General features: G+C 39.9%; 1 protein-coding gene across 3 annotated transcripts; it reads left to right on the top strand.

Annotated features, from left to right (window-relative positions):
• Window positions 1-5,868: 5,868 nt before the first annotated feature.
• CDKL3 (cyclin dependent kinase like 3) lies at window positions 5,869-27,794 on the top strand. 3 transcript variants are annotated; one of them, XM_083600013.1, is made up of 13 exons: window positions 5,869-6,021; window positions 7,733-7,914; window positions 8,689-8,883; window positions 10,106-10,284; window positions 11,478-11,590; window positions 14,751-14,890; window positions 19,261-19,349; window positions 22,079-22,220; window positions 23,508-23,833; window positions 24,103-24,196; window positions 25,244-25,403; window positions 27,055-27,152; window positions 27,599-27,794. In XM_083600013.1, the coding sequence occupies exons 1-13, from the start codon at window positions 5,955-5,957 to the stop codon at window positions 27,635-27,637; spliced, it is 1,824 nt and encodes a 607-aa protein (XP_083456139.1). In that variant the 5' UTR covers window positions 5,869-5,954; the 3' UTR covers window positions 27,638-27,794. The 3 variants fall into 3 exon arrangements, with proteins under 3 accessions (XP_083456139.1, XP_083456141.1, XP_083456140.1); XM_083600015.1 differs by having other exon boundaries at window positions 5,896-6,021; window positions 7,742-7,914; XM_083600014.1 differs by lacking the exon at window positions 5,869-6,021 and adding an exon at window positions 6,040-6,061.
• Window positions 27,795-27,853: the final 59 nt, after the last annotated feature.

Below are 27,853 nucleotides of genomic sequence, written 5' to 3' on the forward strand. Positions count from 1 at the left end.
GTGGGACGCAGGTGCCGCTGTGGGTTAAACCACAGAGCCTAGGACTTGCCCATCAGAAGGTCGGCAGTTCGAATCCCTGCGATGGGGTGAGCTCCCGTTGTTCGGTCCCAGCTCCTGCCAACCTAGCAGTTCGAAAGCACAAAGTGCAAGTAGATAAATAGGTACCACTCCAGCGGGAAGGTAAACGGCGTTTCCGTGTGCTGCTCTGGTTCGCCAGAAGCGGCTTAGTCATGCTGGCCACATGACCCGGAAGCTGTCTGCGGACAAACGCCGGCTCCCTTGGCCAATAAAGCGAGATGAGCGCCGCAACCCCAGAGTCGGTCACGACCAGTGGCGTAGCGTGGGGGGTGCAGGGGGGGCGGGCCGCACCGGGCGCAACATCTGGGGTTAGGGCAAATCCATGGGTTAGGGGGCGCAAATCCACGGGTTAGGGGGCGCAAATCCACGGGTTAGGGGGCGCAAATTACTTGCCTTGCCCCGGGTGCTGACAACCCACGCTACGCCACTGGTCACGACTGGACCTAATGGTCCCGGGTCCCTTTACCTTTAAGCTCCTTTGTACTTAATTAGTCTTACTTCTGAGTAAGATTGAGCATAAGATTGCAAGCACTGATTTTCAAGTGAATGATGTGAATGAAAGAGGCTGTGAAGGTTAGTTTATTTCAATATTGGAATCTGGCATCTCTGTCTAAAGTGCATTATTTGGAAGTAATTCACGTAGGCTATGCTGCAGATCCAGTTAACTCAGGATGGAGCTAACCTGTTGCTAGAAGAAGGCCAAGTGCTTTGTTTAGGAGCTCAAAGCAGGTGGGGGAGTGCTGGAAGCGTAGGAGCTAGGTAGATTGTAAGGAAGTGGCGCCATTTAAAATGTAGTTATCACAATGGTGGAAATCAATCCTAAATGCAATTACACCTCCATAAGTGGATTTGGGAGCATACTGTAAAAGGTTTATGATTGTTGTTGTCAGAAGCAATGTCCATGAAATTGTAGAGGCAATTCAGGGAGTCGGTATTATAACCTGGCTCTTCCAAAGGCAAGAATAACTGAATTGTGAAGTCCCAATGGGTATGAAATAAACTGGTATGCAGGAACTGATGGTCAGTGTAGAATAATCTCATACCAAGCCAGAGGGCAGTGCATTGACAAAGTACCACTATGCAAGTCAAAAACTGTTTCCATGTAGTCAAAACATTATCTAGTATTCACTGGCCCTGTTAAAAATGTTGCATTAAACCATAGTTTAACTAAGCAGTGGTAGCTAACAGGGTATTCCCTAAGATGTTGGTGGACTTCAGTTCTCATTGTCACTGACCATTGGCTTTTCTATACTGTACAGTAATCACTTTTTGCAATTTTTATGTTTATCTATCTGCATGATACAGCAACAGGATTCCTGTTGAAGCAGACAGCAAGTATTGCTGCATATTGCAGAAGTGCTGCCATTGAATACCTGTGACAGCAGGGCAGGCCTCCTCCCAACCCTCATGCCTTAGCTGTGTCCTTTGGTGGCAGCGGCAGCAATGTTACAACTTATACAGGACTATTGTCAGCTATGAAAATGGCATTGTGTGGTGTGGAAGTGTGGGGGAAGGCATTGAAATGTCCAGCTGCCGCCATGAAATGAGGGAGGCATCTGCTTCTGGTGTCACTGGCAGCATCAGGGCCATTGGTGATGGGAACCCTGGGGATGGGTAAAGCAATATAATTATTGGTCCTCAAAGACACGTTTTCCCTACATCTGTTATCATTAGTCACATTGGTCCTTCTGGTGAAGACACACCCTCTAGAGAAGATTGGAGTGCACCACAAGTTAGAAATGAAGAGAGACCAGGCAAACAGGCTTTATATACACAACTGGCAAATGGTAGAGGATTTTGAAGAGGGCAATTGCCGCCCAAAATGCAACAAAAGGTATTTCTGAGGACTCAGATTGATCCATGGCTCAGCAATGAAATAAAGTAATGTTATAAGAAAAAACTGCTCCTTTTCCCTTATGGGGTATCCAAGAGCCTGTATAGAGTCTTTAAGTGGGTTCCCTATCCATAGGAGAAAATAACAGAGGCCGACCAGAGTATATTGAAAAGCAAAGCGGATAGTAAGCCTGATCTTTATCAAACTGTTGCAACAGGGTCCCCACTCACCATACAAAGGAGGGAGGAGAGAACCCAGAAGAATGGTGCACATAGACTTTTGAAATTGCCCACCCTGTAGCCCAAGACTACCCCCTAAAACATCATACATACATCACAGGAGGCGGTCTACAGCAGAGGAGGCAGTCTACAGCAGAAATCCTGTCAGCCAGGATACCTGATAATAGTCACTGATTGCATTACCTGGGCAGTCTGGTCATTCTTTTGTGATGGTTAATACTTTAGTTTCTGTATGCAGGTCACAGGCTCACCCTATTCATACACAAATATGCCCTTAAGACAGGATTTGTAAGCAAAAGACAATGGGGAGGTTTTCCCATTTTCTTCCTCCTTGCAGAGAAATATTTGAGGACAATTTGGGAGAGTCAAAATGGCTTCAGGATTGCTCTCTTGTACTATTTCAGACAGCTGGTTTATATACATATGTATGTGTTTGCCTTGTAAAGTTTTGAACATTTAATTTATATTTGAGACCTTAGAATTCTTATAACAGTAATAACAAGCCATTTCTAGGCATATGCTACGTTAATATACTACATTGTCACTGAATAAATTACCATCTCACCACCAGACCTGTACATCTGATATTAAGAGGCAGACTGTTCAGGTTGTAAGGCATCCTGGCATGCTTCAGCATCCACATCTCTCTTCGAAGCAATTAGCAACTGCAAAACCCTATCTGGATTTTACTAAATGAGCAGAAATTTGAAAGATTTAACTTTACATTCCAGGAATCATGAAAAGCCTTGAAAACTCAGCAGCTCAAAAAACTAACAGAAAAAGTACTATTTTGGTTTTATAAATTGTGCTGTATGGGTTATGATTCCCCCCAATCTGTGTATGAAAGGAGCAGTTTTGGACCCTGATAAAAATTTGTGCACAGAGCAACAATCATGTAGGGTGTGGGTGGGTGGGTGTGTAATGGCACTGACTTTTACGCAGCCAAGAGAATAGAGCACTTTTTCCCTATGCACTTTCTGAATTCTGGCTACACAAACCCACAAACCCATACACAAACCCACCACTGATCAATTATTAAAGGTTTGTCCTAAAGGAATAGCATTTAATTATGAAGTAATCAGTAATAAATAACTGTATACAGTGCTTTTATCCCTTAAAAAATGTTTAGGGGTACTCTCATTTTCCTACTCATATTGAAATACTGCCCCTCAATGAGGCCAAACTTAGATTCATAAAATGTTTAGGGGTATGCATACCCCTGTGTCCCCCCGCAGAAAAAAGCACTGACTGTATATATAAGATACAAATTGTTTCATACTTGAATACTACATTGAGGTGATTGCTTGTACAGTGGTACCTCGGGTTAAGCACTTAATTCATTCCGGAGGTCCGTACTTAACCTGAAACTGTTCTTAACCTGAAGCACCACTTTAGCTAATGGGGCCTCCTGCTGCTGCCGCGCCGCTGGAGCACAATTTCTGTTCTCATCCTGTTAAGGCTTTCTGGGAGATGATATATAATGAAATGAAAAAGGTATTTAAATATACATTCCTTAAGAAGCCAGAGGCCTTTCTCTTGGGCATAGTCGGCCAATTGGTACCAAAAAAGGATAGGACTTTTTTTATGTACGCAACAACAGCAGCAAGAATACTTATCGCAAAGTATTGGAAGACACAAGAGCTACCCACCCTGGAAGAGTGGCAGATGAAGCTGATGGACTATATGGAATTGGCGGAAATGACTGGCAGAATCCGAGACCTGGGAGAAGAGTTGGTGGAAGAAGACTGGAAGAAATTTAAAGACTATCTTCAGAAATATTGTAAAATTAATGAATGTTAAAATTATGTTTGGATTGGCAATAAGTGGTAATTAGTAACAAAAGTTAACAAGAATATGTAAAAAATGTATTGACAAATGGATGAAAATATTGAGTTATAATATGTTATGACACAAAGTTAAGATAAATGAAAAGGGTAAGAATTTGCTGAACTGAGTATGTAAATGGGAGTACAAAGCGGGGAGGTGTGAGGAGGTCAAGGAAACAAGCATATGAATTTGAGGATATCGAGAAAAAATGGATTTGTTTTCTTTTTTTTAACTTCTTCTCTAATTAGCTGTTTTTCGTGTGAATTTTTGTATTTTTTGTGTTTTCTTTTTTTATTGTTTATCTCTATTTGTGGTTTCTTTTTTATTCTGTAAATCTTTACTCTTTTTTTTTTTGTAAAACCCTAATAAAAATTTATATATAAAAAAATTTATATTTGGATACAGCAAAAAAAAACCAAAAAACAAACAAACAAAAAACCAATTTCTGTTCTCATCCTGAAGCAAAGTTCTTAACCTGAAGCACTGTTTCTGGGTTAGCGGAGTCTGTAACCTGAGGCGCATGTATCCTGAAGCATATGTAACCTGAGGTACCACTGTAATAGTTATATCAGGGTATTGTTTAAAAGGATGATGGCTGTCTTAAATAGAAATTAATTTTAAAAAATTCTCAATTCATTGGTGGATAGCTCATAAGACACTTAGCTCATGCGCATGGTAATTTTGTTCTATAAGGTTTTTTTGTTCAGCTACTGAAGGGGTGGAAATAAAGGGCTAGCTGCATCTAGATAACACTGGTCACCAGTGTCCATTAACTTTGTGTTCCGTTTTGTTCTTATATTTTTATTTTATAAATTGGCGTGCCTTGAAAGAGTCCCTTTTGAAGAAGAGGTGTAAGCCTAACAGCAATATTCCTATGGTTAGATTGGTTGGGTGTGTGTGTGTACATTTTAGTTCCCACTGTCTTGCCTGGTACACAGGAGGTGGATAGCCGATTTCTATTATATATAACTTTCCCTTGCTTTTTCAAACAAGTTCACATGCTGTCTGTTATCATTAATGAGGGCACCTATGAAAGTTGGAATGTTTTCGATGAGAGGTAAGAATATCCAGCCGTGGGAAATAAAATACTATGATGGGTGCTGTCCAGCTGTTCCTTTGCAAGCGGTATGTTAGATGGAAATATTAGGAAATGGTCTCCTGATAGATGGTTCCTAACTATCAGGCTTGGAGGAGGTGACACCCCCATCATTTGAAGTCAGGCTTGCTTGTGTGGTTGGCAGTTTGGAGGATAACAGCAGGCATCTGAGTTTGTACCTGAAACCTGGGGTACGGGGTGCTTTCTGTGGGATCTGCTCCCTTGCTGGCATACCTGTTTACCTGCATAAATAAAGTGAATTAGCAAATGGCACTTCTGAACCCTTCCATAATCAGAAACCAACACAGTGCAATCTTTTCCCATGCTGACTCTGAGAAAAAGGCCCACTACATTCAGTGGTGCTTACTCTCTAAGTCAGGCATCCCCAAACTCGACCCTCTAGATGTTTTGGGACTACAACTCCCGTCATCCCTAGCTAACAGGACCAGTGGTCACGGATGATGGGAACTGTAGTCCCAAAACAACTGGAGGGCCGAGTTTGGGGATGCCTGCTCTAAGTAAACGCCATTCCGAATGGCAGCCTTTCGAATTGCGCTGCCCCGTCATCTGAACGCTTTACACTCTTGGGCAGATGGGTTTGGGGCAGTCGACATTTCATGGCGCTTGCAAGGAAAACCCTAACGGAGGCCCGGCAGCCTTGCGAAACGGTCGTTTTTCAGAAACCCCCGTTAGGTAAGAGGAGCGATTCCGGCCCCATCCGCAGGCATGTTGCGGGACCAGCTGACGTCACCCACCGGCCAGGGCTCAGCCCTCGCCCCACCTTTCGAACGCGTCGAACGCGATGAGGTCAGAGAGAAGCACCGCCTCTCGCTCCCGGGTGACGTAGGCCGGCCGGCTGTTGATATTGCCGGCTGTTGCTATGGTAACAGGGCCGGTTTGCTTGGCTGGGCCTAGGAGGAGTCAACATGGGGAGCTCCAGAGAGCAGGTCAGAGGCAAGAGCGCCTTTAATAGGAACTGCTCCGTGGGTGGGTGCACTGGCGCTTCCCAGAGCCAGGGTGGCCCCGGCAGGAGAGACGGGGGAAAGAAGGGGAGCCGCAGGAGGGAGGGAAAAGCTTCCTCGGGGCGGGGACTGCGGAGCAGCAGAAAAGGTCGAAGGGCCGGTGGGGCGGAGGGAGGTAGCACCGCCAAACAAGGGGGGAAGATGAGCAAGCTTCAGGAAGCTGGGACTCCCCCCGCCCCCCCAATCTTGCAAGGACCGACGGAAGTAAAAAACAACCCAAAACCAAAATGTTTTATTTTTAAAACATCTGTTGTGTTTACTGCTCTTTGGCCAAAAAGCCTCCCAGGGCGTCTTACCTTAAAATAAAATAAAATAAAATAAAATCGAACGGACTTCTCATCCTTGGAGGTTTTTTTAGCAAAGGTTGGAAGGCCATCTATCATGGATGCTTTAGCTGACATTCCTGCATTGTAGGGGGTTAGACTAGATGACCCATGGGGTCCCTTCCGACTTTCCAGTTCTATGATTCTAACAAATGCATACCGGCCAGTGACTCCAAAGCAAAGATTTAAACCCGAGAGAGCATCCCAACCCCCAGAAGGGCTTGTGCGACCTGGCAGCGGTTGAACCCCGATGGTTCTGCGCCAGTGCCCCAAATGTGGGTTGAGGTGTTTCTTGAGAGGCTGGTGAGGTTTCCTGTCAAACAAGGCAGGGTGATTTTCAAGGGCCGGATCTGTGTAGGGAGGGGTAGGAAAGAGAGGCAGCTGAACTGTCATTAGGCAGTGTGAGGGCGGAACATAAGTGGACCGGGATAAACCACAGACACAGAGGGTGCAGATGCCAACACCCAAGGTGGGGGTGGGAGAGGTGAGATCATCCCTCCCTCCTCACTTTCAGGCAGCTCTTTTGTGCAACTGCATTTCCCATGTACTTTGTGGTGAAGCTTTTTACAAGTGAATTGTGGCAGCGGGGTTAGTGGGATGTCTCCAATCAATGAATGAAGAGTGATACTCCTCCCCCCCATATGAAAACAGGAACTGTTCCACATTGCCTCTTTAGTTATATTGTACTGCTGTGATCCAAACTGTTTACAAGGTTGTGGAGTGGGAACACCAGCAGTAGCTACAGTGTAAGAAAAGTTTTGGGGATTGATTTGTTTATTTAAGACCATCCATGGCATGACACTTACAATTAATAGGTGGGGCAGGTCCCTAGCGCAATCTAAAAGAAACAGATGCATGAGTAGGTGGGGAAGAATGTATGATTATTTAAATTATACACACTTTGCCCTAGTTACAATAATCTGGAGATAATTGAAAGTGGGGTGTCAGATGTCCCTTGCACACTGAGGTACAGGCCACTCCTAGTTACCTAACTAGAGGTTTCAGTACACCAAGCCCCAAGTCATGTGTAAGCCCTGTTGAAGGAAAACAGATTTTGCCGCAGCAGTGGTAGATTGCACAAAAAGAAATAACAGCTGGTCTTGATACTTACAGCTCTTCCTTCTTTCAGTGGGGAGAAGTTCATGGTATTTTGTGTTACTATCTTTAACAGCTACAGCGCTTGTTAGGTGTGAAACTGGTTGAAAACGTTTCTGTGTAGGAATAGCTCCTTTTAAATTTATTTGCGGAATTCATTTAAGAAGCAACAAAAAAGTTTGAGTACTTCAAAATAACATTTTCCCCCTTCTTTGAAGAGATTTCAGACTTGAGTATGGAGATGTATGAGATCCTCGGAAAAGTGGGAGAGGGAAGTTATGGAACGGTAATGAAATGTAAACACAAGGAAACAGGACATATAGTTGCCATTAAGATATTTTATGAGAAGCCTGAAAAGTCTGTCAACAAAATTGCAATGAGAGAGATAAAGTTCCTGAAGGTTTGCTTTTTTTGTTGCCGTTTTGAAATCCCCAGAGATCAAATATGCATACTTGTTACATATATCTTTTAATTATTGCCTACTGAACACATATCAGAAAAAGGAAAGGGATAGTGTTTGTGTCAGATTTATTTTGTTGCTATGCTTTAAAATTAGAACCAGAATGTCAGTTGATTTCTGAGTACTGTACATAGATATGCTCCGGTGAATTCAGTGGTATTTTAGTGCTAAGTGTTCCAATATGAGTTTCTTCCAAGATTTTCTTCACAACCATGAGGGCTGAAAACTTGCTTTTTCATAAGTGATAACAGATTTTCTGATATTCAGATTAGAAACCTTAGACGTTGTGTTAATGTTGAATATATAGAGCCTTATGTAGGCAAACATAAGCGCTATTCCTTTTCTTATTGTTAATAGTAAGACACATTGTGAAATTATTTTGTGTTGCTACCAGTTAAAATAATTATGCCTCACGTAAAGGAATAAAAACACAGTGGTAGAATGTTTAATAGACCTTAAATGAAGTAAACTATATGTTAATTATTCATAGAATAATTTTATAGCTATAGTTAAAGTTATTTTTCTTAATCTCTCCATAAATGATAAAACAAAGTTTATAAATACGTATTGTATTTTCCCAATAAAGTACTAGGGATATGTTTGTTAAATCACTTCAAATTGTGTAGGCTCAAATTAATTGCGAGAAAGTAGATGAATTGCAAAACTCTTACAAAGGGAAGAAGAACAGAAGTTTGTTTCCTCTTTTGTCAACAGCAATTTCGTCATGAAAATTTGGTCAATCTGATTGATGTCATTAAACAGAAAAAGAAAATCAACTTAGTCTTTGAATTTATTGACCATACAATTTTAGATGAGCTACAGCATTACTCTCATGGACTGGATAATAGAAGACTTAAAAGGTATCTCTACCAGATTCTTCGAGCAATTGACTATCTTCACAGCAACAATGTAAGTACCCTATAAAAGTCATAGAGAAAAATCAAAGGTTGAAACAGAATAATCTCAATCTGAATAATTTATCACATCTTTTATTGACAGAGGTTTATCTGCCTTTAATAATTTCAGGATATTAAGCTCAACAGATGCTGTTTTCCCTATTACAGAAGTTCAAGAAAAACTATACCTGTTGTGTTTCTGTTAATCACCTGTTTAAAGTGCAGGAGAAAAATATCCTCTTATTTGCCTCATGTATATGGTCATGAATGTAAACGCCACATAATATGTTTTGTTTATGGACCAATCTGTTCATATTCTTCTTTCTGCCTTATTCCCATTATGCTCTATAATTTCAACATACTGTAGATACAATAGATAAAGTTTGATATTCTTCATTACTGAGAGTACATGGTGAAACGAGGCTTTTGTAAAAACTATTGCAGTTGTGAAAATACAAAACTATTGCACGGTTTTTAAAGAAGAAAGATCATTAAGGTATAGGAGGCTGCAAAATTAGAAATCAAACAATGTCCATACTTTGGCAGCAGCTGTGGCACTGATTTACAGCATGTGCTGTCACAGCATAGCACACTTATGAGTTCTGTTCATTGCAAATGCCCTTATCCAACTGCATTGCAAGCTTCAGGAACTAACACTGCATCAGAAAAATCCTGTGAAAATGGCATAGCACATACCCACCTGATAGAAGTGCTGAGTATAGTTCTATACTTTCCTTTTAAGTAGACCCAGCTTAATTCAGTGGGACCTACTTCTGACTACACATGCGTAGGCTTGAGCTGTCAAAACAGTTTCATTTTTCTCACCAATCAATCTTTGGAATTATAGTTTTGTGAGGGAGGCGAGGCAGGGATTTCTCATAGAGAATTCTCAGTACCCTCACCAAATGTCAGGAACATGAAATAAGCTTGATTTTAAATGTAGATATGACCATAGACTTTAGTTTTGTTCCAGGTACACTTTTCCTCAAATCCAGATTTTTTATAACACCAGAATAATTATTTTCTTACTATTCTCTGAGTTCCATTTCTTCCTATAGCTTCTCTCCATATCTCAATTTAATTGTTTGATGGGCAAAACTTGCCTGTTTATTTCATAACTTTGGGTAATCAATTAATTTTCCTCCTTAAAAATAAACTTCTTTGTTCCTCAGCTGATTCTTAAACTTTTTTTGTTCAACTGATTTTGTTCTTAAGCTTTATTCTTATTTTGCCAGGTCATTCATCGTGATATCAAACCTGAGAATATTTTAGTTTCACAGACTGGAATTACTAAACTTTGTGATTTTGGATTTGCTCGGACCTTAGCAGCCCCTGGTGACATTTATACTGATTATGTGGCCACACGGTGGTACAGAGCTCCAGAGTTGGTATTAAAAGATACTACATATGGGAAGTATGTATTTTTAAAAATCCTGTTAATATGCCTGCATTGGACAGCACTTTATCTTATATTTAGATATTCAAGAAGGTAACTGTTAAAGGATATTCACAGGAAAGCACTGAAAAAACAAATTTATATAAACTTGGATGCTGTGGGGCATAGCAGAGGGACATGAGATGGCGCCCTCACACACATTTAAACAGCAACTCCTCTTTTGATGAAGGGTGAGATTGATAAAATATCCAATCTTAATAATTCACATAACATTGTTCATAATCCTACACAACTGTACATACAGCATTGGATTCAGGGACATGAAAAAACATTTACCTTTACATAAAATGTGTCTACTAGTGAAGGTTTCTGCTATTTGCTATATTTTGAAATTGAAGTAGTTGTGTTACACTGGGATTACATCCTAGTATTATTTTATGTTTACAAGTCTCATTGATTTCAGTGGAACATAGATGCACATAATAGGCATGATACAATTAGGCTAACAATTTCCCCAGGGCCAACTGCAGTGTCAGTCCCAGATTTTGGAGAGCACAAGGGCAAAATGTCCTGAGTAGGTCTAACTCTTTAGCACTGTCACCACAGACCATTTACTTGCCCCCCCCCAATAGCCAGTCTGTACCACTATCCAGAAGGAGAGAGCAGGTTGAATAGAGGCTCCTTCTCCTTCCTCTTGCCACTGCTATTAAGCCTGGAGAAGGCAGGTAGCTGTAGCAGGAAGGAGAATGAGAAGGGGGCTCTGGGTGTCAGCAATAGTCTATTTCTGTGGTGTAGGCATTGGCAGACGTCTTACAATATCACACCTTGACCAACTGTGAAAGTCCCCTGTGGTGTATAGGTAAATTGAGAGAAGTCTGGAAGAGATTCTGATTCCAGCCTTATATAAAATTTATCCCAAGTTCCATTGAAATCATTGTGATGCATGCCAACACAATGCATTTAGGGCTGGGGTGCTGCCAGGCTGCAGTCCTCAAAGTACTTACTGGAAGTCAGCAGACTTCCGTGGACAATAAAATTTGACTGTTGTGCCCTTGGCTTTCGCTAATTGTCCATGTTTTTAGTTTCATTTTTTTGTACTCTTATAAACGTTTCAATTTTTTCTTTAAATTTCTTATTTAAAAGATTTAGCTGACTTTATTATAGCTCCAGTCTCTGTATTGTTGAGCACTTTGTTCATTTCCTGATCTTAGACCTGTGGACATCTGGGCTTTAGGTTGTATGATCATCGAGATGGCCACTGGCAACCCCTATCTACCCAGCAGCTCTGACCTAGACCTACTTCATAAAATTGTGACCAAAGTAGGTAGGTACGGCTGCAGATGATCTCTGCAGAAATCATTGTAGTAAAATGTTGTTCATTGCTACTCTAAGCTCAATAATTAGCCATTGTACATCTCTACACAAGGTTTGGGCTTTAAATCACCATTTCTTAATTAAGGGAAGTGGAGGAAATATATTATTCACCTAAAAAAAAAAGAAATCATTTGCCATCAAAAGCTACAGACAGAATTCTAGACGGAATCTGCTCAACATAACCTTCTCTACGGTTCAGCAGTTCTGTCTGTGTTCTCCTTTGATGCAAAGAGCAGCTTTGGGTGAAGGAGGGAGCGTTTGGATCAGGAAACTGGCGTATGAGAAAATGTTAACTTCCCTCTCACTCCCGGTGGTGTAGCAGAGATCCATTTTGCCCTCCTCATCACCAGCCAAATTGCTTTTACATTTAGAGAAAAGAAAATAGCTGAGGAGATCCAGGAGATTTACTGCAGTCTTTTCTAGTTTGGTCCTCCTGAGCAGCTGAGCAGATTGCTCCTCCATTTCTCCATAAGTAGATTTACTTTACTTTACTTTACTTTACTTTACTTTACTAAATGTCTATACCTCCATAATCTAAGGATCACAGGGTAGTTTAGAATATTAAAAACACAAAAATATATAACATAGTAAGAAACAAAAACAATATCCCCACAGTTTTATTAAATTAGAACACTTAGACCATGCACTTTTAAACATGTTTGTCTGAATTACTTATTTCAGTGGATCTTACTTGTACATTGCTTAGAGACCCATGGAGTTAAGTGCTACATACATTACGTCTTAAATAAATAACAATATAGTTTATATACTAGTGTTATGATTAGGTGTTGAGTTATAACATATCCTGAGTTCTCTAGTGGCAGTGTAGGAGGGATGGCCATGGATACGGGGTGGCTTTTAACATATTGACCCCTTTCTATTGGAATCACTTCAAGGGAAATTATTATGCGAGGTCTAGAGGCTGGTGTAAAGTTATACTGTTGACGCAGGAGTCTCCATAGATAAGAGGTATACAATACATTATAAGTGTGGTCCTCCCTCCTGCTGCCTTGTCCTACACATGACTGCACTCCATTTTAGACACTCCACCAGTTTATTGTTGTGACAGAAAAGCCTTGAGGTGTTCTATGTTGCTGTGTATCTTGTGTTCCATTGATAGAGCAGAGCCCCTACTAAATCTTATACTCTCAGCTGGCATTACAGAAGTGTGCCCTTAGTATTCCAACTATTTTTTCCCTTTTGGAGCAAATATCTTGTTGTTGAAGTTTGGGAATGAAGAAGGATTGAAGTTTGTACATCGATTTGAGCTAATTCTGCTTTTTCCCGTTGTGGTCTCCCTTGCTTTCCATATTCCTAATAAACGTTAAATAATTTGACAAGATTAGGTCTGCATGCGGAGTTGCTAACCTATTCTGGGTTTGCAGGAACTGGTTGGAGTACAGGGGGCCACTAGGTGGTGCATCGGAAGATGGCTGACAATAACATCTCTCCGACCCACACGAGGTAATTTGGAGGCTACGATGGGGGTAATTAGCCTCCTTAACCCCCCCAGGATTGTGGGGGGGGGACGGCCCTTGCCTGCTGTGCCCTATACCACCCCCGAATTTGGGGGGGTGGGGGCACTAGGCACAAAGCCCTCCTGTGGGATTCCGGCACTCCTGGACGCCGTCCCTGATTCGTGCCGCTAGTTGCAAGCATCTTCAAAAGAAACAATTTGGACGAGATAAATTGCACATGCTTCAAGGAAAAAGGGGAGTAAAGACTGCTGACAGAAGAGATCTCTGATAACAAGACAAGAATAAAATATGAGAAGATACGTCAAGATACGGTATGACTGAGGGGGGAGGGGGGGAAAAACCTGCCTTCCTTTTTCTTATGTGATTTAACAAGAATCCCCTCCCCTAATGAGTCAGAAACTAAGGACTTAAGCTGTGGATTTAAGGCTGTGTGGAGATAAACTTTCAAACCAAAGCAATGTTTCAAGATGAAGCTGGAAAGCTAAGAGTTTTGGAATGACGCAGTTAAAAATGCCGTCGCCATTTTGGGAGGCATTGTTGGAGCTCTTGGGTCTGGGAGGAGAAAGAGAGAAATAGAGTTGTTTACATATCGTGGATCAACTTCTCGGTGGGACTTAAGAGCGACAAATGCCAAATTTATGATGGAAAGAGCGATGTTATCTACGAAGGAGATATATGGAAACCATCTGGACTTAGTGGAGGAATGGGAAATCCACACAGGATTATTATTTTGCTTATCGGCTTAAGGAGACCAACAGAAGAGATCGTAAAGGAAAAATAGAAATTATATGAACAAGATATGATGTGGAAACACCAAGATAAGACTGGATAGAATTATGAATTTTGTTTGGACTGATTGGGACTGATTGGGACATTAACGCAGTAATAAGAAGATGATCTGAATCCCCCTTTGGATCTTGAAGTATGGGTTCCCCCAACAAAATTTAAAAATTTGGCTTTGTAATTTGGAATTTATGTGATGTGATTTAATTTGATGTGATTGGCCAGTTAATAAAAATTATATAAAAAAAGGAACTGGTTGGAGTACAGTGGTACCTTGGGTTACAGACGCTTCAGGTTACAGACTCTGCTAACCCAGAAATAGTACCTCAGGTTAAGAACTTTGCTTCAGGGTGAGAACAGAAATCGCATGGCAGTGGCAGCGGGAGACCCCATTAGCTAAAGTGGTACCTCAGGTTAAGAACAGTTTCAGGTTAAGAACAGACCTCCAGAATGAATTAAGTACTTAACCCGAGGTACCACTGAATGTGCTTGCCTCACTTGAGCAAAGTAGAGGGACAAGAGGGCCGGGCTTTTTTACACAAGTGTTGTGTTGAATGAGTCTTAAGTACAATTACGTTAAGATCCTCACCAATATTATTTTAGGTTACAATCCTATATACATTTATCTTGAAGTAAGTCCTACTGAACTCTGTGGACCTTACTTCTGTATAGGATTGCACTGTTAGCATAATTAAATGTGTGTGAACGTTTTGTCAATTTCAGTCATAAGAAACATGCTCTGTTTTTCAAAGTGTCAGGAGTGCACCTGAAATTCAATTGATTTTTGTCAACAAAATGTACCTTTTATCTGACACATTAATGCTTATTGGGTTTCTTTCTTTCTTTCAGGTAACTTGACACCTCACCTTCAGAATATTTTTATAAGGAGCCCAGTTTTTTCAGGGATGGTCCTTCCTGAAGTTCAGCACCCTAAAAGTGCAAGGAAAAAGTATCCCAAGCTCAGTGCCCTGGTTGCAGATATGGTTCATGTATGTCAGAAGAGGTCTGAGTATCAAGCTTACTGACGATCATTATTTGTAGCCTGGTATAGTTTGTGTTCTGTAATTGACATATCAGTGTTTCTGTTACTTTGTGTATTTAGGATTGACCTACAGACCTGTGGTATCCCGACTCCCCACCCCCACCCCCCTGCTTTCTCTGACTCCCCCACTACAGATGATAAGTAGGCTATGTGGATTACTTGAAATCTCTGTCCAGGCCTCATTAATTATCACTTTTATACATTTCAGAATCAATTGGTAGGACCATGAGGTTTAATTTTTCTAATTTCTCTCCTGCTGCTGTTAAAGAAAAGTTTATCATAAAAGCTTAAATGCCAGAAGGTTAAGAAAGCCACACTTATTTACTGTATTTCACAGACAAAAATCTGTTTCATTTTAAACGATTGTTTTACCACACTGAACAACTATTTTGTGCCTTTGAGTTCATTTGGTATGGGCAATGTGTGTGATGCTCTGTTTTTTGATGATTGAACCTACCATTCATTCTCTTATATTAGGAAATACTGTATTTTTCTGTATATAAGACGCCCCCATATATAAGACGCCTCCTATTTTGTGGGACTCAAAATTAAGGAAGCACTACCCATGTTTAAGACGATTTTAAACCTAATTTTGGGTAAAAAAACCTAGTCTTATACACAGAAAAATACGGTAACTGGTGCGGTTGTTTTTAAAAAACACACACCTTCAAATCCATTTAAATTCTTTGGCAGAAGTTTAAGAGCAAAATTTTAAGGCAACTTTTCGATAAGGTCTTTATCAAAGAGAATGTTAAATTTCCTAAAGTATAAGCTGCTTTTCCTTATGACAACAACTAATTCCATGTTGCATGCTATTCTCTGGGTGTTATCCTAAATACATTATTTTCAAGTAGAATCTGTCCATTAGAATCTAAATTCAGGAAGAAAGAATCTTTATGAGAGTTTTTATGGTTGAAATAAGAGACCTAAGAACTTCATTCAGCAGTTTAATCCTCTGAAGGATTCTGTTGAATTTTAAATGGCTTATTACATGTATCTACATTGCTAATGTAGGCAACCCTACAATGGAATCAATTGGAGCTATGAGTATGCTTACAAATGTAAGTTCAGTAACTAAGGGCTTGTCCACACTTCTGTTAGTGGCATAATTTCTAGGCACAGTCTGTGATTTTTAGGCATGGGTATGAGAATGGTTCCCCACCACCACCACCACTGTCCCTGGGAAAACCCGCTGTTTATTGCTGAATTGGAACAAACTTCAGTTGGGTTGATACACAACAGTACTGCACTTGATGAGCCTTGTAAACCCCATGGTTGTTTTGTCTGGTAGTGGCTATGAAACAACTGCCAAGGCCGCTGTGACTGGCCTGCAATGTGGCATCAGTTGTCTTATCCGAGCCTGGTCCTTGTCACTTGAAACATTGCTCAGAGCAATCACAGCAACACTGGCTTTTGTTGCATGGTCGCTGGGCCAAACAGTATCCTGGCTCCAAAATAGGGTTTGCAATGGCTCAGCTGTGGTAAATTGTACTGGAAGATCTAGTTGAAATTTTGAAGCATACTATTATAGTCAAGCCCAATTCAATCAAAATGAGAACAACATCAGTGTAAATAAATCAGTCATCCTGTATTTTCTTGTGTCATCTTGAAAGATGTTCCATTAGGGTTCCTTGTAATATTTTAATTGCAAAATGCATTTTCCTATTCTTTTTCTCTGATGTGTTTCTGCAAACATGCTTCTAGGCAGTGTTTGTTTGTCAGATCTTGGCTTGAAGTCATTTTTTAATAGAGAATTATGTAAATGTTGAAGAAGGTGCCATTACAAATGTAACAAATCATTCATGACAACAGCAATGCCAGCCAGGCACGCTTGCAATGATGTGCATTGCACTGCTATTATTCATACATGAACAAAAGTCTAAAGTATTCGATTCACAAACATAACAAGACATGCCATGATAAAGTGTCCTTACCAGCAGTAATTTCTTTAGCACTGATAGGATTGGTTTTTAGAAAATGAAGGCTCTTATTTATTCTGTGAAAGGTTAATGAAGTCAAGGTTCTGTAAGTCACAGAATGATAGTATTCATGAACCAATAATGGCACTGGCCAAACATGGAGATGCTATGGCATCTTCAGTTTGTTACACAGTTCTGTTCCATATTAAACAATGCTGGCGATACAAGCAAAGTGCTATGTGGGCCAATTATATAATGTTAGGCAACATTTGCTCCTTGATAAATATGGAGCAGCTGGCTGATGGGCAGCATTGCTCCAGAAAAATAGGCTTGCATGCTCCTCACTTCTTTGAGGAATCAGAAGTTCCAAGGACAGTTTCATTTTCTTTGGAAGAGAGCCCTGGAAACTTACACTGTCCTTGTGATAGCTGTTGTATTTACAAAGGTGCAAGCTGAGCACGTGGAAGAGGTATGTCACTCTCAAGGATAGGCAGAAAGCCTGGTGTTCTTGCCTGACATCCCCAAAACAACATTAGGCAAATTTGCTGTCTCCCAGGCTGCTTCCTTCCAGTCCAGCTAACTACAGAGTGCTCATCTTTCTCCCCCAACTCAAAACTGCAGAGCCCTTTCCCACCAGGCTACCCCCTGTTGAGCACTGACCATAGACCCCCTTCCTTGCAGGTAAATTGTCCACCGGGAGAGGGAACCCTCCTAATCATTACTTTTCATTGGGGATCTGCCCTCACCACTTGCAAGCAAACAGCTTAACAAAGAATAAATACCCAGCAGGTATAAATATGAATTAGCTGCTCCGTGAGCTGCATACTTTTAGATATTAATTCATTCAGGGCAACACCTTTGTTAACAGAGAGCTGGCAAATTTTTTTGTTTTAATTTCCAGGGTCCTGGCAACCAGATTGATTTGCCATTTTCCATTAATTGTATTCACTCTTCTTCTAAAAAGCTCAAAGTAGCTTTTGTGTGCACAAAGTATTTTTCTGTCATGGAAGAAGATGAGAAGCTTCTGCTAGATTTTTATTTTTTTTTTAAAAAAAAGCATGAGTCTTATTCAGTTCAGAGCATACCACTATTTCATTTTAATCTTGGTGGTACAGTTTTGCCTGTGCAAAGGCAATGGCATGATAGCCACTTCATCCTTCAGTTTTGCTGCTGCTGTGTCACTCCCATCTATCCAGTGCTGGGTGATGTCAGGTGTACAGTGACTCATATACAGTAGAAGACTCAAAGAAAAGAGGGAGAAGCCTTAAGAGGACTCTCCACACTTTTCTTGACTTAGAGCCAAATTACATATTATGACAAATAAATCACTAGGGAAGTTTGTCAGGTTTGGGTTTTTTTTAATGGTGCTGGGGATTTTTTCATTGGGACCTCAGCACGTGAGGATGGGAGGTTTAATCATTCCATCCCTATCTATGATAGTGATAAAAATTAACTGCTCCATACAGCTATTAGTCCTGAAAAAGCTCTAATTGGCACCAATGGGAGCTCCCTCTCCCCTGCACAATAGCACTGTGAGGGGGACATTTTGGTAGCTCACCTTTCATACGTATGGATACCATAGCATGATACATCATAAAATAAATCACACAACAAATTTATACGCAAAAATAGCACTCAAAAGCCCAGAGAAAGTACTATTGCATTTTTCTAGAAAGAACATATTGTGCTTCCTTTTGATGCAGTAGTCATAACTACTTCTTTGGCCTTTTGTTTTAACTTTCATGTAAGATGCATTCTTTACATGGTTATTATTCTGTTATATTGCTTTCACAGGCACTATCCAATAAATGCTCACAGCCCTTCCAAATAAAGTTCAGACAGCATTCCAAAACTCAATGGTTCTGCTAGCTGGGGGAAGCATTGCGTTTTTCCAAAAATAACATGTCATGTTGGGAAAATTCAGGTTATGTTTCCTGTAGGCAGAATGGCTGGATCCCATGTAATACAGTAAATGATCAGCAGTTATATAGTTCTTTTGCTATAAAAGGGGTCTGGGTACCTGAAGTGCCACATTATTGGAAGAGGGGAGATTTCAAAGATCAGATAAAAAGATATTTATCTTTTATTTTAAGTACCATGAAACAAAATTTCTCAACTGGAATTTCAGCTCAATTTTCACAGTAATCAAGAGAAATGTATTTGTTACAGTAATAAAATGGCAAAATGACTGCATGTAGACAATATGCTAATATTCCTTAAAATGGTTAAATAACAATATCAATATGCTTTCATTTTTTGTTTATTTCACTTATTAATAAATAATAAATAATAAATGTTATATAATACACATTTTATTATACGCATTTCCCCCCTGGATAATATTATATAAGCTTTTAGAAATGCTGCCTTCTAAAATAATTGTTCCATTATTTTTTAGGCTTGCTTACAAATGGATCCTGCAGATAGGATATCATCTGCTGATTTGTTACAGCATGACTATTTTACCAGAGATGGGTTTGTTGAAAAGTAAGTGACATGACCTCAGGCTTTGGATTTTTCTATGAGAGCCTTTCAAGATGATTGACATTTTTCATGACAAATACATGCTAATAATTTGTTAGGAGTGAGGGAGGAATCAAAACATCTCCACCTATAGTAATGCTTCTGTTGGTGAGATACTGCATATTCCCTATGCTCAAATACTTAATTTTTGGGAAACCTGATTTTCTTACTAGGTTTGAAATGCAAAATACTGCCGTTTCAAATGTAACTACTGTGTGATTGTAACTGTTCAAATGTCTCAACACCATGTTGGCCAGTGCTTGAGATGTGACTGATGGCTCCTGCATTAACCAGGAAGAATTGTGAATACAGTGGTACCTCGTGTTACATACCGTTCCCCTTACGAATGCTGCGGGTTACGCACTCCGCTAACCCGGAAGTAGATGCCCCTTGTTGAAACCTTTGCCCCGGGATGTGAGTGGAAGTCGCACTCCAGCAGCAGGAAGTGCCATTAGAGAAAGCACGCCTCATGTTACAAGCGGTTTCCTGTTATTAATGGACCTCTGGAACGGATTAAGTACGTAACACGAGGTACCACTATATACATTAAAAAGCTCTTAACAACACTGTGACAATGTTCAGGAGTGCAAATGATTTTGCAAAACATAGGAGCCAATCTGATCCGATCTTCTAGGAGCCAGCTTGGAAGGAAGATGAGATTGATGTGCGAACTCACCATCAAGTAGAAGTCTTGCTCTAGTCTGTCTCCACCATCCTTTTTCCAGGCTGTGCTTAATTGAAAGGTATCAGGTCTCAAACTAACCTGAAAATCACAGCCTCAGAATTGGAGGCCCTTCATTCAAAGAGTGACTCCTACTTCCATTTAGGAACCACGGCTGCAATCTTAATCCCATTTACCTGGGTGTAAGCTCCATTGAATTCATTAGGACTTCTGCCGAGACATGGGTAGGATTGTGGTGTAAGACAGTAGGAGGAGAAAGCCAACTCTCATACACATCAGCACACATGGAAGAAACTTGCTACCTAAGCTCTTCAGTTACCTGGGTGCCAAGAGCAATATTTAGGCACAGCGGCAGCTTTGGAGCCTGTGTTTTTGCACATCGGATGCTGTGTAAATTGAACTGAAGTTTCTGAAAATTAACTGCTGCTACAAAAAAAGCCCCCACCATGTATTGCAGCTGTGTCTCTGAATGATCAAAGCTCATTAGAATCTCCATCATTAAAAGATAAATGGTCACAAGTGGGGTAGTGTAAATCACCTTTTGAGAAGGGCAACAGGATGCACAGATTTACTGTCACCTACCTCAGCAAGTGGCTGACACTTTAAAGCCTGACATGGTCAGAATCTATTCAGAGGTGGGGATGTTGTGCAGAACACACACATCCTAAGTGCTTGTATATTCTTGGCTCCAGGTGGCAATTTGTGGTTTTTGGGGGGGCGGGAGAGAGCCAGAAGGACAATCCATGTGTAGAACGCTGTTTCCAATTCATACATCCGACTCATGGATTTGGACCTTAAGGTTGCAATTCTAAGGACATGTAGTTTGAAATAAATTCCATTCATATCAATAGGACTTTAGTACATGTATTTTTAGATCATTCTGTGTTATGATTTTCAGCTAAATGGACAATCAGTCACTATGATACTGTTTTTCTTGACTTAATCGTCTTGTCAAGCATTAGGCAAAAAAGAACAAATTTGTTGCAAATCTTTCTAGGCATTTGTTCTGTTTTCTCAAACCTCAAAGGGGCTTTGTTAAAGTTCCATGTCAAGAAAGAATGCTTGATCTTTAGAATACAATAAATAGACCGGTGCATAATTTATGAAGGCTGAAATAGAACTTGAAAGTTGGAATATGGTTTGCAATGAGAAATAAACATTTGACATGGAACACAATGCACTTATAAGCAAGAGGTCTTTAAAGTATTTGCCTTTAGGGCCACAACTAAGATGTAGAACAGATGTGTTGTGGTTGGCATGTTTTCTAGTTCTGCTAAATATATTCCAGAAGGGCAGTTGTGTTAATCCGTTGCAGCAAAAACAATGGAGTCTTGTGGGACCCTAAAGGCTAGCAAATGTATTACAAACCGGCATAAGCTTTTGTGGACCATAGTGAGCATGGTTGGCATTCTGCGTAGGATAAACAGGTTGGTGTCTTTGAAAGATAGTAAATAGGCAAACCAGATAACTAAAATGGGAATATAGAAAAGCCAGTAGAGGGATATTTCAGACCCAGGCCATTCTGTGATGGTTCTTGAGGTAGCCATCATTGAACGAAGGAACTTCAAAGGAAGAGTGCAACATGAAACAGTTGAATCATGATACGTCAAGCAATTCAGTGGTATCAGTTGTGGATTGAATCAGCATAAAGGATTTTCATCATATGTGTTAATTGGCCTCCCAATGCCTGGATGCCTGTGTTAGGAACTACCGGTACTTTTTGTGAATGACCACTCATAATATAATTTACCCATAATCTGTACTTTTAAGTATTTCACTTCCTTCTCACCTGTTTACACTCCCCATTTGAATCAGACATATTACCTGCTACCTGGGATACAACTTCAGGTACCTGATGAAGTAGACTATAGCCCAAAAAACCTTATGCCATAATAAATGTGTTGTTGTGAAGATGCCATAAGACTGTTCTTGCTACAGGAGACTAGCATGGCTACTCCTCTAGAATTTGTTTGTATATGCTTGTTGATGTAAATGCACTTTCCATTATCAGATTCTTACCAGAATTGAAATCCAAATTACTACAAGAAGCAAAGTTGAATTTTCTTTCAAAATTCAGAGACAATAATAAAGAGATGGATGAAAAAAGAACAGTTCACATTAACGTGTCTCAGAGTGGCCCAGTTATTGTGAAAGTAAGAATGATTACTTTTTTTAGAATGTTTATTATTATTTTACATGTAGCAAAAACTATAGGCTAGCAATATGCCCCCCCCCACTAAGTAGTTAGGAGAGCTGCCATAGATACCTACAGGTATACACTTATTATTCCCCGTTAATTACTTGCTTATCATTTTGTACATATATTAGGTTCTCAGATCCCACGTGTAAACAGAATAAACTAGTGTAAACAGAATAAACCTGCCTAATGTACACGGGTTGCAGAATTTGATTTGACTTGAGAATTTTAGCTTACTCTGGGAATTCAGTCATATTATTAAATGAAAGGTCAATGTGATACTTATTCATCAGAGCTTATTCACAACACTTTCAGCCCATGCCAGTTGCATTGCAGAGGTGGACTTTGAGCTTATCAAAGTGGGGCCCTGTGCAACACCAACATTTGGCACCCTCATGCCTTCTGTTGTTCATTATTTTTGTGGTGCCCCTTGCAGCACCCTCTAAGCTCAGCACCCAGTGTGGGCGAACTGGTCATACTCTTCTGAATCTGCCTCTGTTGCATTGTTTGTCAGCCACACCTGACTTTTAGCAGAGCTGCCATAGGCTGAATGAGTTATATGTTGGTCATGTGATTGTTGCCTTCACGATTGAGATGTTTTGAATTAAGATAGTCGGTGTCCCAAAGAAGGGAAAAAGAAGACATGAGTCTAGTTATGGTAACAAAGTCTGAGAAGCACTTATTGGTCTGTTTTATAATATTTGTATTTTCAGGGCTATGAACAGTGAGAGAAATTAAGGAATGGTTTGCAATTTTAAGTAGGCCACAGAATTAATGACTGTTCTATTATGTTGAAACTGTGGAGAATGGAGAGAATTCCACAATAGTGCCGCATTACTTTTAATACTAATTACTAATAAGCAAATTCAAGATCATTTTTAGATTGTGTTCTAGTATTTCATAAACATTTTACTGTTGGCTCACTCAGGATTTTTCTCTGTGTCCATGATCCACATGTCACTTCCAGGATTTGACCCAGAAAGTGAAACTGTTGTTCACTTTTGATTGCCTGACCATTTGCCTACCAAAGCTATTAATTCATAGTTGGTGGATTGGGGAATTATGTAGGGATTATACATCTTTACCTGTTGAATGTATCAAAGAGATTCACACTCTGAAATGAATTGGACACTACTGTTTTTCTTTCAACTCCATGGATCTCAATTCCCAACTTTTTCTGTAGGATCAGAATGTAGGTTAATAGAAGCAATTGCTTAATATTTGTGTGTATTACCTGTTCTAGGAAATTGAAAAGGACAAAAAACCAAAGGAGATGAAGGTCAAAGGGATCAAAATGAAAGGGGTGAAATCTGAAATCTCAGAGCTGAAAAGGAATGAACAAGAAGACGCAGTTTCGCAGTGGGCTGCTCTGTCTCAGAATGCTCTAAACCTTCCTCATGAAAACAAACTGACAGGCAATGATGGCACTGGTCTGGCAGCCGGCACTGACACTGGTGGGACAAAGGAGGATTCTCCACAGACACCCACTATGACAATGCCACGCATCAACCCAAACTGCGGAAATCTTACTGCAAATTTCAATTCACACTTCCTGTGCCCTAATTCAAGGTATGTAATGCAAAAGTGAAGGCAGGTGGGGAATTGGAATGCTTGGGAAAGATCAATTTTTGCTCAAAGTTTTAAAAAGAAAGAGTTTAACGGCTGAATTTAGATAAGCTATGTGTGATTTCTTCTCGAGGAGCTATCCCTGCCACGGCGAATGGGCTGGGTGGGGAGATATTAAATATGGAACATGCTTAATAAAAAATAAAAATCTAATGACATGAGTTCTTAGTTGAGAATGAATTTGTTACTTCATTTATCTGCTTGTTTATCAGATTACCTGAAAAAGCAAAGAAAAGACGAAGTCCTTGGCCACAAGTGTCACAAATAGGTCCAAATAACCGTCAAGAAGAAGGGACTATATCTCAAGTAAGTGTGCAGTTTTAAAAATCAATTTGGTTGATCTGGTTATGTCTTTGACGTACAGTGGTACCTCTGGATGCAAACGGGATCCGTTCCAGAGCCCCGTTCACATCCTGAAGCGAATGCAACCCCGCGTCTGCGTGTTGTGATTCGCCGCTTCTGCGCATGTGTGTGACGTCATTTTGAGTGTCTGCGCATGTGCGAGCGGTGAAACCCAGAAGTAACGCGCACCATTACTTCCGGGTCAGTGTGGAGCGCAACCCGAAAATACTCATCCCGAAGCTACTTAAACCCGAGGTATGACTGTATCTTTTTAAGCCAATGGTTGCAATCCAGAGAACGATTGACATGCCTAAGGGCCAAATTTGATGCAAGAACAGCAGGCTCTTTCTTTAAACACACTTGTGCCTGCCAGGTTGTATATAAAGCAGGGAGTGTTACTTTTTTTTTATCAACAAGGGTTCAGACAGCACCAGTCGGTAAGCTGGCTTGCAAGTGTGCACAAGGATGAGGCTAGTGACTACAGTCACCGAACTGCCTGTTTGCAAGTGACAATGGATGCTGGAGGGGTGGGGCATGCAAGTCCCAGTGATCTCTGCTGGACTTCATGGGCCATAGCAAATGTCCCAGTATTCTGGGTAATGGGTCTGTTGTATAATGTATAATGTTCACAGGGTAGTGTGGAATACAGTCCAGATATCTCTACTATTCAGCAGATAAGAGAGCTATCTCTTCAGCAGATAAGAGAGCTGTCATGCCTCCCTGGTAGATGTTGTAAACCGAACAGGTGATTTAACTGTCCATGGAATAAACAAATATGTTTGTTGCTGGATGCTGCCAGCTACTAAGGAAAAAGACCTGTTGATTTTGTCTGAAAGATGCAATTTCTAATAGTTCTTCTAGCCCATAATAGTGATATAAGCTTCCTCGAAAGAGAGACTTTAAAGATTATTAGTACTTTGTGTCAAGGTCAGAATTAACTACATAAAGGCATAGATAAGTTGAAACTGTAGCACAGATGTTATCTTGGATACATACTGATTCCATTTTTAGAACCAAATAGAGAAGGTCTCTCTGTATGAAAGAGCTGCTCAGATTGATCAAATGGTCACAATAAACAGAAAGAAACGCAATATTTCAAGATGTGAGAAGAAGGACATTCACTTCCCAGAGCTAACCACGGGGCAACAGAAAGAACTGAAAGGAATGGAAAGTATGCTTGCTATCTTCTATAGATTTTTTTCAGATAAATTGTAAGGCTCATATGAGTTAAACTGAAATGAAACTTAAATATTTATATATAAGATTTGTGGAACGTGCTGCAAAATCGTGCAGTTTTATTTAAGGCTTTCTTTTGATGAGTCAGATTCCTTCCTTTTCAAATCAAAAGCTGCATGCAAATAGAACTAAAAACAGAAATCAGCTCAGGGCTGGAATGTATGTAAATGCTGGTTTTATTTATTTATTGGTATTAGAAAGGGCAGTGAATTAAAACATCCCCTTCCCAGTACTGCTGCTTCATAAAAAGAGACCCTTACTTGGAGCTGCTTTTAAGTAAATATTTCAAAAGTTGAAAAATACTGTCATGGATCTTCTGTATAGATTTTCTTTGAATAACAGAACCCCTACTCCACATATCGCAAACTGCTTTTGAGCACAACACACACAAAATTTCAAAATTTTGCCATGTAGCTTGAGGGGAGAGGGGGAATGACTTCCATTTCATAAAACTAAGGCTAAGGTTTCCTTGGGCCGACAGAACTAATTTCAAAGTTCCTTGAATTATGGCTGCTGTATTATGGTTATGTATTTGAAGTGATTAAAAAGGTTGAGTGGTGGTGGCAAGTGTGCAGTTGAAGTGGTGGGTGGGCATGGCTGAATCAGGCCTCCAAGAATTGTGCTTGCAGCTGCAGAAATTTATAAAAATGAAGCAAAAGGAACCTCTTCCCAACACCACTTGTTAAACTGAGGGGTGGGTACTCCATTGCCCCACAAACTTAACAGTTGTCACCATTAAGAGGTTTTTTTTCTTTTTTAAAAAAATGTGGAACCCAGAGAAAGGCTGGGAAAATGAAGGTGATGGTATGCATGACCGCAGCCGGTTCAGCATATTACTGAACATTATTATTATTATTATTATTATTATTATTATTATTATTATTTATTATTATTATTATACGCTGCCTTTTCCCACTTTTCGGGACTCAAAACATACAATCAAAACAAAAACCTTCATCTATATAAATAAAATCTCAGAATAGCACAGCAGGACCCCCCTCATTAAAAGCAATCAGTTCCCCAAAGCATGTTGGAACAAGAAGGCTTACCTGCTAGCAGAAGGACAAGGAGGGAGCCCGTTTAACTTCTCTAGGGAAGGAGTTCTAGAGTCTGGGAGCAGCATGAGTGCCTGCCTGCCTGCCTGCCACTGTGAATCTGTGTTTTTGTAAAAAGCTGGGGTCTGATGCCCATCTCTGGTGGTCATTTGTGGGGTTTGTGGACTATAGGGCCCCAGAGGGTGTCCCAAAGTCAAGAACTAAAAGCACCACTGAATGAAGTGGCAGGGAGATTAGTGCTCAAATATTTTCCTATTACCCCATGTTCAGCAGAAAAATGCCCCCTTCAGTTGGTTTTTCCCATGTGGGAGGTCACAGAATTGTGTTCACAAGAATCTGAATTTAAAAATGAAAGCTTCCATGATATAATAAGCTCTAAAGCCAAAAATAACTAGTTATCTTTCATTAAAAAAAAATTTCAATTAAATCATGGTTTTCTTTGTTTCCTTAGCTATTGGATTGTACATTTTGGATAATTCAAACTAGAAAAGCATCCAAATATAGAAATAATTAGGTATTTGTTTGTAAAAGTTAAACAGGTAAGAGTGCTGAAGAGGGAGTCAAAGAAATCTGAAGTATCTAAAATACCATCTTTACTAAATGTGGATCAGAATCGTGAAAAACTTGAGGTAAATTCAAATTTCTTAGCCAGCATAAAAACATGGATTCTGTAACTGAACAGTAAGTTAAGTGTGCCTATGCCAGTTTAAAATAATGGAATTAAAGATAGCTAACTCTCTGTTGAATTGTAGTAAAAGAGTTTGTCAATATTTGGACAAAGTACAAATATTCTTGGACTTAGCTAAAATATATAATTACTGAGTTGTTGAAAATTAGAGAATACATGTAATATTTGCATTCTTTTGTCAAGTAAATATAATGCATAATTGCATTCAATGGGAACATTTCCTAGACATCTGCTAAAAAGCTGCTGAACTCTTTTAGAAATATTGATTGTATGTTTAAAAATGCTTTGCTTTTTTATTTGGAGGGAGATAGTTTTAATTTGGTGAAAAAGTGAGTTTCCACTAATTGGCTTCTGTCGACTAACCTTATTTTTTAATTTAATATTTAGAACACAGGAAATGCAGGAAATACACCAAATGAAAACTAGCCAAGTTTGCCCGTGAAACAGCATGCATCTTGGGAAGATGTACAATGTCTGGAGGAGTAAGACACTTGCTTTTCAAAAAAACTTTTCATTAAAAAAGTTTCATGAATAACTCTGCATACCATGTGTAGATCCTCTAATAAAGTATTTTGAAATGTGATGGTCACAAAAACATTCATTTTTACAATATACTGTATAGTATTTTTAAGGCGGGGGGGT

This window comes from Podarcis filfolensis (genome assembly GCF_964270895.1).
Source record: "Podarcis filfolensis genome assembly, chromosome: 2".
Lineage (NCBI taxonomy): Eukaryota > Metazoa > Chordata > Lepidosauria > Squamata > Lacertidae > Podarcis > Podarcis filfolensis.